The 18,172-nt window shown below is 38.1% G+C and overlaps 1 protein-coding gene across 2 annotated transcripts in view; it reads right to left on the bottom strand.

Annotated features, from left to right (window-relative positions):
• The window catches only part of tmeff2a (transmembrane protein with EGF-like and two follistatin-like domains 2a), a 71,156-nt gene that overhangs the window by 34,579 nt on the left and 18,405 nt on the right, over positions 1–18,172 (bottom strand). For both annotated transcript variants that reach the window (XM_059499972.1, XM_059499971.1), the window contains exons 3-4: positions 9,547–9,676; positions 589–615 (exon numbers count right to left, since the gene is read on the bottom strand). In XM_059499972.1, coding sequence (XP_059355955.1) covers positions 589–615; positions 9,547–9,676 — 157 coding nt within the window. The remainder of the gene's footprint in view (positions 1–588; positions 616–9,546; positions 9,677–18,172) is intronic.

The following is an 18,172-nucleotide window of genomic DNA, read 5'->3' as shown; positions in this document are numbered from 1 at the left end:
TTTCTCTGTAAAAAGTATGTGAAATATAAATTTCCCAAACCTCCTCAGGGAAAAATAGCCCCGTGCCAATGACACATATACCAACCAAGCTGCTGCTATTTGCAAAAAGCAGATACCACATCTAGCAAACAGGAAATGGCTAGCAAAACAAGACCACAATAAGCATGCAAGGGGATGTTACAGTACTCAATTAGCGGATGTGGCCTGTTTGATTGAGAGAGAAGAATAAAAAAGGTTGACTGGAAGAGCGAGAGATTAATATCAAAGAAGAGTGACACATTTTAAGAGGTGCAAATATACGGCTCAAGCCGCAGACTGTTCTACTGTCAGTCAGACATTGCACTTTGGGGGGAAGAGTGTAATAATTTTGTTTCTCTGAACAATACGTGAGTGGGTGTAATTGAATCTCAGTTTCAGTGGGCGCCTTGTGGAGGAGAGCAGATGACTGCTGACAGGCTGAGAGGAAGTGAGTGTGTGTTTATGAGCATCATCTGTGGGGAAGTGTAAACAAGTGCACAGAGATTTAATGAGCAGTATGCACACAAATTCAGGTGTCAAAATTGAATATTTTGAGCTGGTCTGCCTTACCTTCATCTCCCGATCCTGAACCAGCATCTGTAAAACACAAAAAAACGGAACATTACATCAATGTCTTTCTTCGAAGTCTTCATTTCTGTCATTTTAGTCAATCCAATATGGGTCAAACAATTTACACAGGTTTTACCGCATCTAAAGTTCATGTCCATGTTGTTTATTTGTCAACTTCCCAGACAATAATAAAAAAGTAAATAAACTGAATTAAATTTTTAAGAATGTACAAATGAGGAACTGGCCATACATCCAATATGTTTTCCTGTCTACGCCTAGAGATGCTGGAATGGGCCCAAGCAACCTATAGGACAAGCGATTTAGAAAATAGATGGATGGATAGATAAACCATGTACATTATTTCTCATCTGTGTCTCTGGAGTCTGTGCACACTTTTTCCAGTATGCAGTACAAATGTGGTCTTATGTACTTGAACTGTGGGAGGATCAAAGGTGAATATGTGACCCATTTGGCTCATGTAGGCATAAGTGGGCTGTACGAAAGAGGCAGATATTATAAATGCACACATACTCTGATTCATTACAGTCTGATTGATTTAGAATCAGTGTTTCAACTTAAACCAAAGAAACTATAACCCTTCTGCACACCCTTTGCACATAACAACAACAAAATCCAGGGCTTCATGGTTTTACTGCCACAATATTTGTTTAAACATGACTCTAAAATCAAGTATAGTCAAGTATCATAATGTAAATGATGCACTGGATATGATGGTATAAAAAGACACTCAAGTGAAAATGAGGAAAGCATAGCAAGATATACATATACTATGCATATGTATCTTTAAACAAATACACACTCTAATTTACATGTGTGGCTCTATGTGTTATTTACAAAGCAATTGCATAGAAAGCTATTTTTTTTTTAGATTTTAAGATTCCTAAATTAATCTGTATAGTTTACATAAATTTTCATCTCAAGAAGCTAAAAACGCCATGTGTCCACACTCACACACAGAAGTTCAGACTGGTTTATTTGCTGTCAGTTTTTCTAATTGCCTGACAGTTACATTCTTTATTCAGAGACATGCCGCACACAATCTGTCTTTGACCATCTGAGCGATGCTCTCTGGCCATCTGGACATGAAAAGCTCAGCTATGGCTTTAATGCAAAGAATATGTCTAAACCTGTCAAAATAATTTCTACCTGTTTATTTGATATGCTTTCACCTGCATATGTGTATAAAATGAGTATGAAGCCCGACATAAATAACAGCCAGACAACAAAAGGTGTGCATTTAATATCGTGAGCAAAAATCTGGTAGAAAGAACATTATTGGAACTGAATTGATTTTCCCTAGAAAAATTCAATGACAGAACATAATGTAGAGTCATCAGTAAGCTACATTTTAAATAAGATATATACAACTTTATAGGGTTAAACAGATAAATAGTCTACATTCAACAACCATCCGTCTAAACGATCCATCCTTGTATTCAATTCAACATTCCTTATAAAAACTGAAGACCTTAAAAGGCAAAAACTAAACAGAACCAATGAACCTGTCCTAAAGCACTGGGTCAAAAAAGTGGAAAACCTTCCACTGCCTCAAAAATTCATGAAGTTCCAAAGTACATCAAAAAGTCTATTTCACAGTACGGCTGAAAAAGTAAAAGCGAGACGAACAATCTGTTTCTCGGCACACTTCTTCCTGTGAGACTGGACTCTGCTGAGTTTGCTGGCACGAAACAATGACAGGAGTCTTATTAAGTGTAAGAGACCTTTGTTCCTCATTCAGAGGTATCAGCAGGTTATGCATCTCCTCTGCCTTTGTCATTTATCAGGAAAAATATGTTATCAGGTGACTTTGCACTTTTTTTATCTGGGCTCCCACGATGCAATGGGATGAGTGAACTTGAGCTTGAGGCTCAGAGGCAGATGGTCTTTGTCAGCAGAGACAAACGCAGCTGTGATTTAACATGCCACGGCCGCTGTACAACACACAATTAACTATTTCCAGAACAGCATGCTTGACCGACATGTGTGTCAGGTAACATATCAGTACTTAATGATAAAACAGGCCTGTTGAGCTGTTTATGTGAGAGTTTTGTGAATGTAATAGTCATTTTGTGGAATGTGATGCATGCTCCCTGCATGGAGAAAGCTACTTTAGCACTACATGGAGTGCGATTATGGAGAAAGGCTATCTTAACCTCGATTTCCAATGTTGAAAATGAACTGCCTTCTCCACTCTACAGTTACACATCACTAAGCTAATGGCTAGCTGCCCTGTGCCACACTGAAAACTCAATATAAGCACATGACCTGTCTCCTTAATAAGCGCATTATTCACACTGATCTTACAGCAGCACTGTGGTGAACTTGTCACAGTTTGCGAGGTAAATAGCCCACTTATCAATGCCAGAGAAAAGAGAGAAGCATATACTCACCTCTTCCATACTTCTTAATATTTGGCACATAAGACCTTTCTGAAAGTTTCAACGAAGCACAGCAAGAAACTAAACTACAGTCAAATTTCAGTAGCCAAGTGTGATAGAGCAGAGTTTTGAAGCAGGATGGTGAAATTACTTAGTGGCACAAGTAAGTAAGTAAGAAAAATGTATTTATATAGCACCTTTCACAGACAAGAAGTCACAAAGTGCTTTACAATCTGTTAATAAAAAGGATCAAACATGCATACAATAAATCTACCATAACACAACACACAGAAACACTCTTCACCAACATGAAATGACAAGTAACCACTGCTGTTAAATAAAAGCAAGTCCAAAAAGATGCGTCTTCAGGTGTTTTTTAAAAGAAGTGACAGAAACCATAGTTCTCAGTGCTAATGGAAGTGAGTTCCAAAGCCTTGGTGCCACAGTACAAAAAGCATGATCACCTTTAGTCTTAAGACGTGTTCTAGGGACAATTAAAAGGTCCAGAACAGAAGACCGTAAGAGCCGGCCCGGTGAATGTTTATGTAAAAGATCCTGAATATAGAGAGGTGCCTGACCATGCAAGGCTCTATGAGTGATAACTAAAATTTTAAACTGCACTCTGAATTCAACTGGGAGCCAATGAAGGTCCTTGAGGACTGGTCTTATATGAGACCACTTACTGGTACCAGTCAACAGCCTTGCAGCTGCATTTTGTACAACTTGTAGTCGCTCCATAGAAGACTTATTCAAACAAGTATACAGAGCATTGCAATAGTCCAAACATGACGAGATGAAGGCATGAACAAGCATCTCCATCTCTTTTCTTGAGACCACCGATCTAATCTGAGCAATGTTCCCAAAAATGGAAAAAACATGAGCGAACTACAGACTTTATATGACTGTTAAAACATATGGCTCTATCCAGAAAGACACCTAGATTTCTTATTTCACTACAATCTGAAGTAGCTGAAACCCCCAAAACCTGCTTAATCCGAGGTATAATATTGGCAGGAGCAAAGATCATCATTTCAGTTTTATCCTTATTAAGTTGCAAAAAATTGTTTGCCATCCATTTATCAATGGAGACAAAACAATCCTGTAGAACTGAAAGTTTAACTAGACTATGAGGTCTAAACTAAATAAATAACTGAATGTCATCTGCATATAAATGATAAGATATTATTTTAATACTATTAATAATCCATCCAAAAGGGAGGAATATACAAGTTAAACAACAAAGGGCCCAGTACAGAACCTTGTGGCACACCACAGGACAAAAGTACAGAATCGGACATAAAGGATCCAACAGATACCGAAAAAGACCTATCGGACAAATAAGATGAAAACCAATCCAGAGCCGAACCCGAAATACCTACTAAACAGCATAATCTATTAATCAGAGTGCAGTGATCCACCGTGTCAAACGCTGCGCTAAGATCTAACATAACCAACACGGAACATTCCCCCGCATCTGTGGCCATCAAAATGTCATTTGATACCCTGAGTAAGGCGGTTTCAGTAGAATGATTTTTGCGAAAGCCTGATTGAAATTTGTCATAAATATTATGAGTATCCAAAATATCATTCAACTGCATTGCCACAACCTTTTCCAGGCAACTTAGAGATAGGCCTATAGTTGTTCAACGATGTAACATCAAGATTACACTTTTTCAAGAGCGGTTGAACAACAGCGTGTTTTAAACACCTAGGGACCTGGCCCAACTTTAGCGAAAGGTTAACAATTGAGACCAAACATGGACCAATGGATGTAATAGTTTCCATGACCACAGAAGCAGGCAAAACATCCGCCGGACTTTGAGAAGGTTTCATCATACCAACTATCTTTATAAGATCATTAAAGGATATTGACTGAAAAGAGTTTAAAATTGAGGGCCGCTCTGTGATAATTACAGAGGGAATAGCTGATGGTAAAATGCTAGCCCTAACAGCCATAACCTTACCCACAAAATGAGACAAAAAATTATTACAATCATCGTTAGAAAAAACAGGTACAGATGATGTAACAGGAGACACAAGACAATTAATAGTGTCAAACAAAGTCTTAGGATTCCTTTTACAAGTTAAAATCAAATTTTTAAAATACAGTGCTCTGGTCACCTTGATCATCTCATGTAAATCAGACAGTAACTCTTTAAAATACAGACGATGAACCTGGAGCCGCGTAGATTTCCACAAACGTTCAGTCTTCCGACACACACGTCTGAGACGTATTAACGTATTAACCACGGGAATATGCTGATTCCTAAATGGAGCCACTTTATCCAGTAACAAAGTGCAGTGATCATTAAACGACTGTACAGAACTGTCAATGTCATTTAAAATAATAACCGAGTTGGAATCAAAAGCGGTCGAGAAATTCTCAACAGCAACTTGGGTAAACATGCGAGAACAAGACACCCGCTTGACCGGCAGTGGATTTTCATTACACGCAAGATTAAATAAAACACATTTATGATCACTAACATAGACGTCCTCTGTACACACATCGTCAATATTTAAACCATGAGAAAACACTAAATCAAGCAAGTATCCTTTATCATGTGTAGGACCAGAGACATGTTGAACAAAATTAAAAGTATCCCTTAAATTTAAAAAATTTAAAACAGTATTACATGCAGCATTATCCACATGAATATTGAAATCACTGACAATAATAACTCTATTCAACTTAATGATAGAGGAAAAAAAGTCAGTAAAGTCGCTCAGAAAAGGACCCAAAATCCCAGGAGGCCGATAAACAAGAATACAATAAAAAGAATTTGATCGACCAACCTTAGACATCTGTAATTCAAAGGACGAGTACGTGTTGGAGTTCATCAACTGGCAAATAAACTGATTTTTATAAACAACAGCAAGTCCACCCCCGTGGCCCACGAGCCTTGGTGTGCTGATGAATGAACATTCCGCAGGACAGAGTTCAATCAAATGGGAAAACTCCATACTCCATTGCCATGTCTCCGTCAACAACATAAAGTCCAACTTTCTATAAGTGAATAGTTCATTGAGCAGGAATGACTTGTTTCTGATTGATCGAACATTCAACAAAGCAATCTTAAGCGGTGCAGATCTACCACCCGGAGCAGAGACAGAGGTACGCAGCGGTACGCAGAGGTACGCAGCGGCCTCAAGTGCTCGTCGCACACACTGCGACCGGTCGAAGAAACTCTCAGGGGCAAAAGAAACGGACCACTGTAGACGCTCGGGACCAAGGGGGAAGACACGGCAATCTGGAAACAACACAGCACTGCTCCAACTTCCAGAGTTTCCTGAAGTTGGAAACTGAACCTGTCTCCCAGCCCTCAAGTCCCTCTCCTTCCCGCATGCAAGACAGCCGATGCAGGTGGACAGCGGTACAGGGTTGATTCGCCCAAGCCACTCCAGGTACAAAAGCCGCCACACTTGGTCACAGATGAACGAATTAAAATCATCGTTTGGCGATCATACACCCACACGGCAGACACATCATAGGAGGACAAACTTAATAACAGCAACGCACATAAAATAATTAAAACGAAACGAAACGATCCTCCAACCACAGCGGCAATGCCAAACACAGGCGCCATCTTGGACCGGGATGACACAATTTTACCAAACAGTATTGGAAGTGACTGTTGGTGAATGATATTACAGCTGAATTGAGTGACTATGCCAGTAACTCATGGACTTTAAACATTACCATAACTTTTAATACTGAGTGTAGACTAGAAGTGAAGGATCGTTATTGACAAGAGCAATGGCACTTTTGAATCCATTTAGCATCATTTAACATGCAGAATGGGATTCAGCACCATGGAGAGCAACAAGCACAGGCCCAAAACTGAAACCTTGCAAAATTAAATAAGTAAATTAAACTGTCCAAAAGAATTTAGTACAGACAGTAAATAAATTTACAATCTTACAAAAATATGTTTAAACTTATTGCTGAAAATCAGCTTTGCCATCAGAGCAATACATTATGTTTTAAAATATATTAAAATTGAATTCAGTTATAGTAAACTGAAATAATATTTCACAATATTATTTATGTTTACTATTTGGACATAAAAATGCAGCCTTGGTAAGTATAAGAGACTTCTTTCAAAAACATTAAAAAATCTTTCTGACCTCAAACTTTTCAATGTTGCATACACCTCCACATTATACTGTAATCGATAAGAAATTGCAGGCTTACTTGTAAACATCAGTTTTCATAGTGTAAACTTTGTCACATATGTTTAAATGGCAAAGGTGTTTCTTAAAGGCACATGAGTTTTTAATTCCAAAATCAAGATGAAGGCTCAGAAATATCTATGAAGAAGAGCCAGACAAAGAGTGGGAAATCTATGAAAACCTAAAATATGACAAACTATACAAATGTAATATGATGTGATTTGACGCCTATAATACTTCTCCGGTTATTACAATCAATGTTCTATTTCCTGATGCATGAAGGTGCTCACTTTCAGCTATGATACTGATGTATGAGTAAAGACTGAGGAGCTGCAACCAGCCTTGGAGAAATAAAGAAAATAGCAGAGTGTGATACACTTCTCTTATCTCTGTAGGTCATCTGTCAGCTGCTGGATCATTTGCTTGGGAATTAGTGGAGAGGAAATCAGTGTCAAAGAGTTAGATGAGCTGGTACAAGCATCAGAACTGTGAGGCAGTCCATTTCTCTTTCCTCAAAGTCCTCAGGGCTAAAAGTGTGAAAATCTCATTGGGCTGTGAATATTTTCTTTTGGTCTTACTTACAGCTATTTTAGACAGTGCTTTAAGCATTCGACTGGAGTTTCAGGTAAATTACAATTTTTGTTCAACCACATTATTTAATCCTTGGCATAATGATGTGGGTAAAATGAACTATTAAATCTGAATTGAACATAGTCTACACATAATCTAATTGGTAAGGAATTTAATATATCTGTTCATAATGTCTGTTGGGCTTCAGGTTTGATTTATGGGTTCTACTACAATTTCTCTACTGCAATATGATGAAAAACTATATTGACATTTCTTTATATTTTTGTAGTTGATCAACCATGCTTTAAAGTCAAGATTAGTGAGGCTGTTGTATATATTTATAGTAACAGCAAAGATTAACATTCTTTTTTTAACTTTCTATTCATCAAAGAATCTGTAAAAAATATCACTGTTTCCACAAAATTATTAAGCAGCACAAATGCATTCAACATGAATAATAAGAAATGTTTCTGATTTATGGAGCATCATGTGACAGCAAAGACCAGAGTTTTCTATGCTGAATATTCAGCTTTGCCATCACAGGATTAAATAAAATTTTAAAGAATGTTTCAATAGAAAAGTAATGTTAAATTGTTATTAAATTCTACTATATTACTCTCTGAATTCAAATAAATCCAGCCTTACTGAACATAAGATAACAGTAGTAGTATATAAATTATTTAATTACTTACTTATTTATTTAGCAAATGCACAGTCACAATATTGTAATGTCTTTTAATTATCTTCATTTGGGGACTTTTCGCTGCAGTTGCAGATATGTGTAGCTAATTAAATTACTTAATTGGGAAGGAAACAAACCATGATAGATATTCAAAAACTGTGATTTTTTTTTGCAGCACTTAGCATGTAAACAAGACATCCTTGATCACAACTATAATTTCAGCTTTTGTTTTCAGAGTATTACCCATGAACCAGACTGGTCTGACGTGCATTCAATGCATGAACATAAAAAGAGAAATAAAATCAAAAGATGAAAGCATTCAGACAGACAGAGCCAAACAGAGAGATGATGAGAGATGGTTCAGTGGTGCCATTCAACTTTCACGGAGACAAAGACAAACACTCTTCTTGTTTTCTGCAGCTTGTTTCAGTAAATTAGCTTTTACCTCCCAGAACACCTACAGACAAGTACATGCTCGTACACATTCAGGCATTGATGAGAACCAACATCCTGCTGGGACTGAATTATGACTTTACCTGCATACACACACGGCGTGAGGAGAACATGTCATTCTCTGGATGCTCCATAAGCACAAATACCTTCCTCCCACACTCTCTCTCTCCCTAGAGATCATTTTTAGAGGTTTCAGTGTGTTTAGGCCCTGTTTAATGGAGTCTGACTCAGCAACTCCCAGAGCACCAAACATTTGCTTTAGCCTCCGCAATACACTTCTTACTGACCACAGAACACACTTTCGATCGTATCATTTGGTCTTTGATTTACCATTAACATGCAATGCTTACTCCTTTTATATAAGAGGAAAAAGGGGGATGTTTTTCTAAAATCATAAACAACAGCAATCCAGTCTTGTGAAAAAGCCTTTGTGTCTTTAAAAGCTCTGAATGCAGGTTTTAAAACACAGCAAAAGCTTTACACAAAGCAGTAATATACGGTTCTAGCCTGTAAAGGGTATTATGGGTATAGTAGAGTATAACATGTTTAACACAACACAGATATGAGTCTCTGTCTGATTCAGTTCAGCTCAATTTGATAACCTCACACTCACATTTTATGGGCAAATGATTAGGCTGTGGTTTCATCTTCAAGAGACAGCAAACACATGAGTGAACGTACCGGCTGGGCAGGATCCTTCAGAGACCACCAGGATCTCGGTCTGCTGTTTGCAGGCGTCTCTCCGCAGAAAACACTCATTTTCATAGTTTTCGTTGTTGGAGCCGCACACAGGAACATAATCATTGTTGCACTGAAAAAAAAAGAGGGATTTTAGGCATTAGAAAATTTGAGAAAAATGAGACGTGGAAAACATGGGACCAATATTAACATTATAGTATTGCAGCTTTCTGATTGTGTTATTTGCAGAATTGAAATATAAGGGCAATAAATATGTATAAATACTTTAAAATAAACTGTATATTAATAATCCTACAGTAGTTTTCAGGAAAAAACTACAATGAAATAAAATTATAATTTTTTTTCCTAAGCATTGCATGAGATGGGAACAAAGGGGTATTTCTTTAAGAAAATGTTGTAACGTATTACGCAAGAATAAGAAATGTGCATGAAACTGACCTATATATCTCTCACAGCCTAATTGCGATGTTTTAGCAGTGTTTTATTTCGGGGGTTTTAGATGAGCTCACAGCAGAGAATAAGAATTGCTTGATCTGAATGTGAATAAAGCTACTGTGAGCTCCGAGGGCCGAAATACAGCCTGCCAACTGCACTGCCCACGTTCCCAAACCAGCCGCAAAATGATGATTACAGTGTAAGAAAATGCCAGGAAGGACTACATCACAAAATACTGTGAAACATTTGCAAGTTGAGGGTCGGTTTCAGGTTGTTTGGTCATAACTGTTCATACTTTTTAAAATGTAATTGAAATAGGTTTGAAGATTTGATCACAATGTTTAGTAAAAATTTAAAAATTCTGTTTCACACAATTGTAATATGAGTGCATCCCCAGATTTATAAAAAGCAATTTTTTTCAAAAGAGAAATACAAAGATCTACTTCAGTGCTTCTCAAACATTCCAGTCAAACTCTTGAAAACCAACTAAAGTTCGAGTTCATGAGAAGCAGGTATTTTAAACTCACTAGGTGGCCTGGTGGAAAATGAAGCCGTTCCAAACCTCACGCAGGTATTTTGGAAGAGTCTGACCACAGCGCACACACATATGCACCTGAACACACAGAGACACACAGTGTCTGGTCCAGCAGGCCCCCGGGGAGGCTGCAGTGGTCTGTCAGCTCACATGTTGGCTGAGGGACTGTGTGGCTGGTGGCCAGCTGGTTGGCAGGGGTCACAGGAATAACTGTGCCCATCGATTCTGGAGCGGGATTTGTACTTACTGTTTTATCGGCTGAGAAGCAATATTATGCAGGATGAGAGAGCTCTGAGCCAACACTGGCAAGAGATGCAGAGAGAGGGGGGTGAAATATGAGGAAAAAAGAAAAACTAGGTCCACAGGAGATGAATATACTGGAAGGATAGGATTCAACAAAAAAGAAAAAGATAGACGTGGATGGATTTTCTTTTAATAAATATAATTTAACATAACTTTAGGGTGATATACTGTTTACAAAAATAAAACTATACAAATTAAATATTAATAAGATCGTCGGGTAAGAAAAGAGCAAATCCAGTTTGCAGTAAGTACAACTTCAAGATGATATTACATACATTCAAAAGCAAGACTGAGAGTGTAATATACCCAATGTATTCCAACAGACAAGTTAATACAGAGTAACTTAATATTGAGTAACAATGTATCTGCATTCGGCATGGCCATTGCTAAATTGCGGTGTAATAGCTTGAGGGGCTACAGAATGTGTTTTTGCATTTAAAAACGAGAGCGGCATGATAGTGGAATGAAAACAACGTAAAGTGCGTAGATGCATTTTTTAAAATATTAAACAGGAAGCATCTTTGAACTTTAATGTTGCATTTTCAGAATGCTATGAAATGCATGAGATGCCGTAAAAGTCACATAATGAATGCAACGATAAATGAATGCATTGTGTATAGTGCATGTTTACATAGCAAAATAATGGAAAAGCAGCAAAGTGGATTGCAAAAGGCTTTCTACACGTTCCGTCAAACACCTTCAAACTCAAAAGCCAACAGAAGCTATTATAATCAGTAATACTGTCTTGTACAATCAGTAACACTGGCGTGTTGCGACAGTTCACTGACAATAAATGGATGACCCATTATACTTCTCCTACTCTGCATGCTCTATTTGTATGGAGACAAAATGTCTAATGAATGATTAAATAACTTGTTTAAAGACCTGTCTCAATCTACTGGCTTGCTGTTGTAACCTGCAGAAAGAGAAATATACCCACCACTAATACACAGACTGAAAGCTGTCTGTCTAGAAGAAAACACAGATATAAGTGGAGAGATGCAAACAGTGCTGTTGGATTCAAGGACATTTAAGCGCTGTAATTAATTACTATATAATGTTAACTGAAGTGTTGTAGGTTTGAACACTGGGACAGTCTGTGATCTAATGCCTTTGAGCAGTGGGTTTGTATTTGTTCCCTCCCAAAAAATCTCTCATTCAACCAAGGTCGAATGCGATTTGAGTTTTCTTTGATAAAAATATCCCACTATCAGCGCACCTGAGATGGAGAGTGAAAGAAAAGACTGAGTGACAGTAAAATGCAACCGAGTCACCAGAATAGAAAAACAGAGTGAAATCTCAGAAGAGCTAAGCATGGACATGATCTCAAAAAGAACACAGAAAGAATGAGAACAGGAGGAGAGAGTGAAATGGATATTAACAGTTTTTAAACCTTTTCATTCTTTTGACATTTCTACAGCTTCAAGTGTTCAGTCAATCTTTTTGGCCTGGCATGATGCAATAGTAAGAAAGGCTGCCCAGCCCCAGGCAGCCCCCAGCATGCCCAGAGAAATGCCTGTTTTGCCGAGCCCCAGCAGTTTGGTCCTTTTAACTTTACCCCTTGAGAGGAAGGAGTGCATTAGCACTTCATCTTTGCAGAAAAATAACTGGTGATTACGATGGAAAATGTAATTGAAATAAATTCATGACAAGTAATAAGTGTCTGAAATACTAACAGTTAAAAAAGCAGACAAGACACTTAAGCTATAAAAAAAGCTTTTCACTTGCAGTTCAGAAGTTAAGGATTGAAGTGGTATTATGATAAATGAAAAAACCTTGAAAAAGCTGAAAAGCATGCTAATATATATTACACATATCTATTCCACTGCAGAAAAAGTTTGATCTTTTCACAGTAAGCCGTGATAAAAAAAGCATTAAACAAGCCCCTTTTTCATGTTCACAGAGAACTGAATTACCCAAACTACATCTTGGATAGCCTGAGAGTGAGTACATTTTCAGCAAATTTTAATTTTTGGGTGAAATATTCCTTAAACAATTTCCTGACACCATACACTCAAGTAAAACTTGGCCATGACTGCTCATACAAGGTGAAGAGTACAACAAATTCTCAACTAAAGTAATACATTTTTTTGATCATAACAAATCAAGACACAATAAGACAATGTGATGGGGCAAATGAAGACAGAAGAGACAATGACACAGAGACAGGCACAGGGAGGAGAGATAAAGAAACTTGTAAGAGACGGCCATAAGGCTGGACAGCATGTGTTCGAAAGCAATCTAATGCAATGAGCCTTCCAACAGAGGCCAGACACACAAACACTCAGGGCGGAGGTCGACAAATGTTTTCAACCCAGTACACAAAATGGCACACTACACATTATGGCTCTTAAGTACCTTTAAGTCGAGTCAGTTCACTCAGCGGGCATCTCACAAACACATTTTTTGTTATTTTCTATGTAGAAAACAGGCCAGTACAGCTCTAATTCTATAAGAGAGCGGTCTGAAATCTTATTGTCAACTTTAGCAAATTATTTAAAAGTCATCTTTTTAAACTTGTTCATAAGGATTAATCCATTTTGTTTCTGTTGATCTGGATTTATACTTCTTTTATCTATTGTTGTACTCTATTATTTATCTTATACTGTACACTCTCAGAAAAAAAAGTACAAACATTGTCACTGGTGTGGTACCTTTTCAAAAGACACAACTTTGTACCTAAAAAGGCCATATTGGTAGCTTAAAGGTACATATTAGTACCTAAAAGGTACAAAAGTGCACTTTTTGAAAAGGTACCACCTCAGTGACAGCTTTTGTACCTTTTTTTCTGAGAGTGTGCTGTAGCGCTGCAAGTGTGAGAAAAATGTTTGTCATGCTTGTTACGTTATCGTATTTTAAATCAGCAATAGAAAAGGACAATAATGATATAATATATAAAGTGTGCCTCTTAAACTCAAATCACACAAAAATATAGTCAGGTCCAGCTAATGTGCATACATGACTCAAAAACAAACGGGTGATAGGCTCTTTTAACTGAAAGTCGGCGCTTCCACTCCTACAGGTGATATACTGGGGGTTCTGATTTGACTCATTAATTTACTGACAAATGATTCGTCTACTAACCTTATTTTACTCCCTGTGCCTGTTGTCTCTAGAACCAAAAGTTAACAGTGCTTCAAAGCCATATGTAGGCTATACGAGTAATCAGGTTCTTGTGTAGAATAATCTTTATAGATTCTAGCCTTAGCCTTATTAGCCTTTATATAGGCTTAGCCTTTGCAGCTGAGAGGAACTAAAACCCATCATTTTAATGCATCGTGTTTTGGTTCCTCTGACTTTCAACGCTATCTCAGGTGCTGCAATTCTTGTTTCGTCCTGCAGGGGCTGCTGTGGTGCTGTGTTCCGACTAACAGTGAAGTCTTGCTTTAGTTCCAATTTCCCTCATTATCTTTTACTTATTTTAAAGCCTCTTTTTCCTCACAACATCGAAAAAGTTCTTGCAAACATCACTCAGAGACACCTGTGTTACCACATTTTAACATTTCGTTCACACCATGTCTAGTCACACTTAATCACAGGCAGGAAGCCAACGGGAAAGTGTTGCAGTATTATTAGAGTGAGTATTAGAACAAGCATGTGGCAGTCCATTAATTCCTTGTTTTTTACCCATCCGTCAGTTTTTTTTCATGATCCAGCCATTCATTCCCGAATCAGTCAGTCCATCTATTAGCTGATCTATTCATCTATTCAAAGGCACAAACCAGCCGTTCTCGTTCTGACAAGTCAATCTATCTCTGCTAGGCACTGCTTGTACTGCCATAGCCTACACAAAGAAACTTCTCAAGCAGTAGGGCTAGACTGAACCAAGACAGGCAATTAAAGTCAGACACAGTGAGCAGCAGAAGCGATCGGTGCGGTGATAAGACTGACTGCGTACTGTGTTCTGTAAGAGGAAGAGCTAACAGCACTGAAAACTACCAAAACACTTGCTGACATGTTTTTATTTTTTATTTTTTTATTATGCAATAAAAGGACAACAAATACAATAACAAATTAAGAACAAAAGACAACGAGGGTTACATACAATAATCCAAAGCATACTATATTAGCTTATAAGACTTAAACCATGAAAGAGTCTTACATGCAATAGAATTATTAGAGTTTCTTAAAGAGTTTACAGTTCAGTTATTGACAATAAGACAACACACTCCAATAAGAAAACACCACTCTAGAGACTTGTATCCTGCACCACCTAAATGTCACCTTGTGCTGTATTCAGGTCCTGTATTTAGCTATACTTCTGGAGGACTTTCTTAGTTTAAATTATTAGTAAAAATGAAAATTGCTGTTGAAATGCTGTTTGGAATTTGAAATGATAAAAGCGACATCGATTTTTTTTCTTTTTTCAATGTGATACTAGCTTCAATGGCTATTTTGATGTAAAAAAAAAACATACTTGAACTATTAAAATTCCATTTTTTAAAGTTTTAAACTGGAAGAGGTGGAGGTACTGGTCTGCTCATCTCTAATGATTGGAAATTTAATCCTTTACCATCTTTGGGTATCAACAGCTCCTTTGAATCTCATTCAGTTACTGTTACCTACCCTTTTAAAATACATTTTGTAGTTGTCTATCGACCCCCAGGACCACTGGGTAACTTTTTGGATGAATTAGATGTGTTGCTCTCAACCTTTTCTGAGGATGGTACTCCCCTAGTTATGCTTGGAGATTTCAACATCCATCTAGATAAACCTCTGTATGCTGATTTCCACACTCTGCTTGCCTCTTTTGATCTCAACCGAGTGTCAACTACTGCTACTCACAAATCAGGCAACCAACTGGACCTTATTTATACATGACACTGCTCTACTGATCATGTTCTGGTTACTCCACTGCACACTTCAGATCACTTCCTCCTCACTCTTAACCTCAACATGGTCCCTGACACTTCACTTCCCCCTCCACATGTCATCTTTCGACGTAACCTACACACACTTTCACCCTCCCGGCTTTCTGCAATGGTTTCATCTTCACTTCCTTCCCCTAAACTGTTTGCATCTTTGGATGCTAACAGGGCTACTGATACTTTCTGCTCCACTCTTACATCTTGTTTAGACACTGTTTGCCCTTTATCTTCCAGGCTAGCCTGTAACACCCCTTCTGCCCCTTGGTTATCTGATGTTCTACACAAACACCGTTCTAAGCTTAGAGCTGCTGAAAGGGTGTGGGGCAAATCCAGAAATACTACTGACCTTAATATGTATCAGTCACTCCTATCTTCCTTCTCTGCTAATGTCTCCACTGCTAAAATGACATACTACCACTCTCGCAAGCTTTTTAAAACATTTTCCTCACTTCTTTGTCCTCCTCCTCCCCCTCCTGCTTCATCTCTAATAGCTGACAACTTTGCAACGTTTTTCATTAATAAAATTAAACACATTAGTGCACAATTTTCCACATCACAATCAGTCAAGCTCATATCACCAGCAAACTTACACTCATTTACATCCTTCTCTTCACTCTCTGAGGCAGAAGTCTCAAAACTCATCCTTTCTAATCACCCTACAACTTGCCCGCTTGATCCTATTCTATCTCATCTCCTTCAAGCCATTTCTCCTGCAGTTGTACCTGCACTCACTCACATCATCAACACATCCCTCCACACTGGTGTTTTTCCCTCATCATTTAGACAGGCACTTATAACTCCACTACTTAAGAAACCCAACCTCAACCCATCTCTTTTAGAGAACTACAGACCAGTTTCCCTTCTTCCTTTCATTGCAAAAACACTTGAACGAGCTGTGTTCAACCAAGTCTCTAAATTTCTCACACACAACAACCTCCTTGACAGCAACCAATCTGGCTTCAGAAGTGGACATTCAACTGAGACTGCCTTGCTCTCAGTTGTTGAAGCTCTAAGACTGGCAAGAGCGGAATCCAAATCTTCAGTGCTTGTCCTGCTTGATCTGTCCGCTGCTTTTGACATGGTTAACCACCAGATCCTCCTATCAACCCTATTGGCAAAAGGCATCTCAGGAACCACACTTCAATGGTTTGAGTCTTACCTATCAGATAGGTCCTTCAAAGTACCTTGGAGAGGTGAGGTGTCCAAGTCACAACATCTAACTACTGGGGTGCCTCAGGGCTCAGTTCTTGGACCACTTCTCTTCTCTGTCTACATGGCATCATTAGGTTCTGTCATTCAGAAACATGGCTTTTCATACCACTGCTATGCTGATGACACTCAACTCTACCTCTCATTCCATCCTGATGATCAGACATTTCTTCCTGGATGATGGACCATCACCTTCAACTCAACCTTGCCAAGACATAACTGCTTGTGATTCCAGCAAACCCATCGTTTCATCACAATTTCACCATCAAGTTAGGCACATCAACCATAACTCCTTCAAAAACAGCTAGAAGCCTTGGAGTTATGATTGATGATCAGCTGACTTTCTCAGACCACATTGCTAAAACTGTCCGATCCTGCAGATTTGCTTTATTCAACATCAAGAAGATCAAGCCCTTTCTTTCGGAACATGCTGCACAACTCCTTGTTCGAGCTCTTGTTCTGTCCAGGATGGACTATTGCAATGCCCTCTTGGCAGGTCTTCCAGCCAATTCTATCAAACCTTTACAATTAATTCTGAACAGCAAGATTAATTTTTAATGAGCCAAAAAGAATACACGTCACACCTCTGTTTATCAATTTGCACTGGCTTCCAATAGCTGCTGTATAAAATTCAAGGCATTGATGTTTGCCTACAAAACTACCACTGGCTCTGCACCCATTTACCCATTTACCTTTTACGGACTTTTAAATTAAATGTTCCCTCCTGGTGGAATGACCTCCCTAACAGGACAGCTGAGTCCTTAGCCATCTTCAAGAATCGGCTTAAAACACATCTCTTCCATCTTTATTTGACCCTCTAACTTTAACACTCACTATTCTAATTCTATTCTTTAAAAAATCTAACTACCTTTCTAATCTTTTTATATTCTATTTTCTTTTCATTAATTATGCAATTGTATGTGTGTGTGTGTGTATGTGTAAAGACCTCTAACACTAGCTTGCTCTATTCTTTTTTTATTCTATCTGTTTTCTTTATATTATATTATTTAAAATCCCATGCTAGGTGTACTGTGTTAACCTAACTGAGACTTGTTATAGCACTTATATATCGTTGCTCTTTTTGTTGTTTTTGATTGCTTCCACTGTCCTCATCTGTAAGTCGCTTTGGATAAAAGCGTCTGCTAAATGAATAAATGTAAATGTAAATGTAGATAATGGGCTTTGACATATGGGTGGGTTTTCTCTTAATAGTAATCATGTGTACAGTAAGTCTCCTACCTTGTACTGTGTGAGAACT

This window comes from Carassius carassius, chromosome 19 (assembly GCF_963082965.1).
Source record: "Carassius carassius chromosome 19, fCarCar2.1, whole genome shotgun sequence".
In the NCBI taxonomy this organism is placed as follows: Eukaryota; Metazoa; Chordata; class Actinopteri; order Cypriniformes; family Cyprinidae; genus Carassius; species Carassius carassius.
The sequence above is the reverse complement of the archived record's forward strand: the minus strand, read 5'-3'. Positions and strand labels throughout refer to the sequence as shown.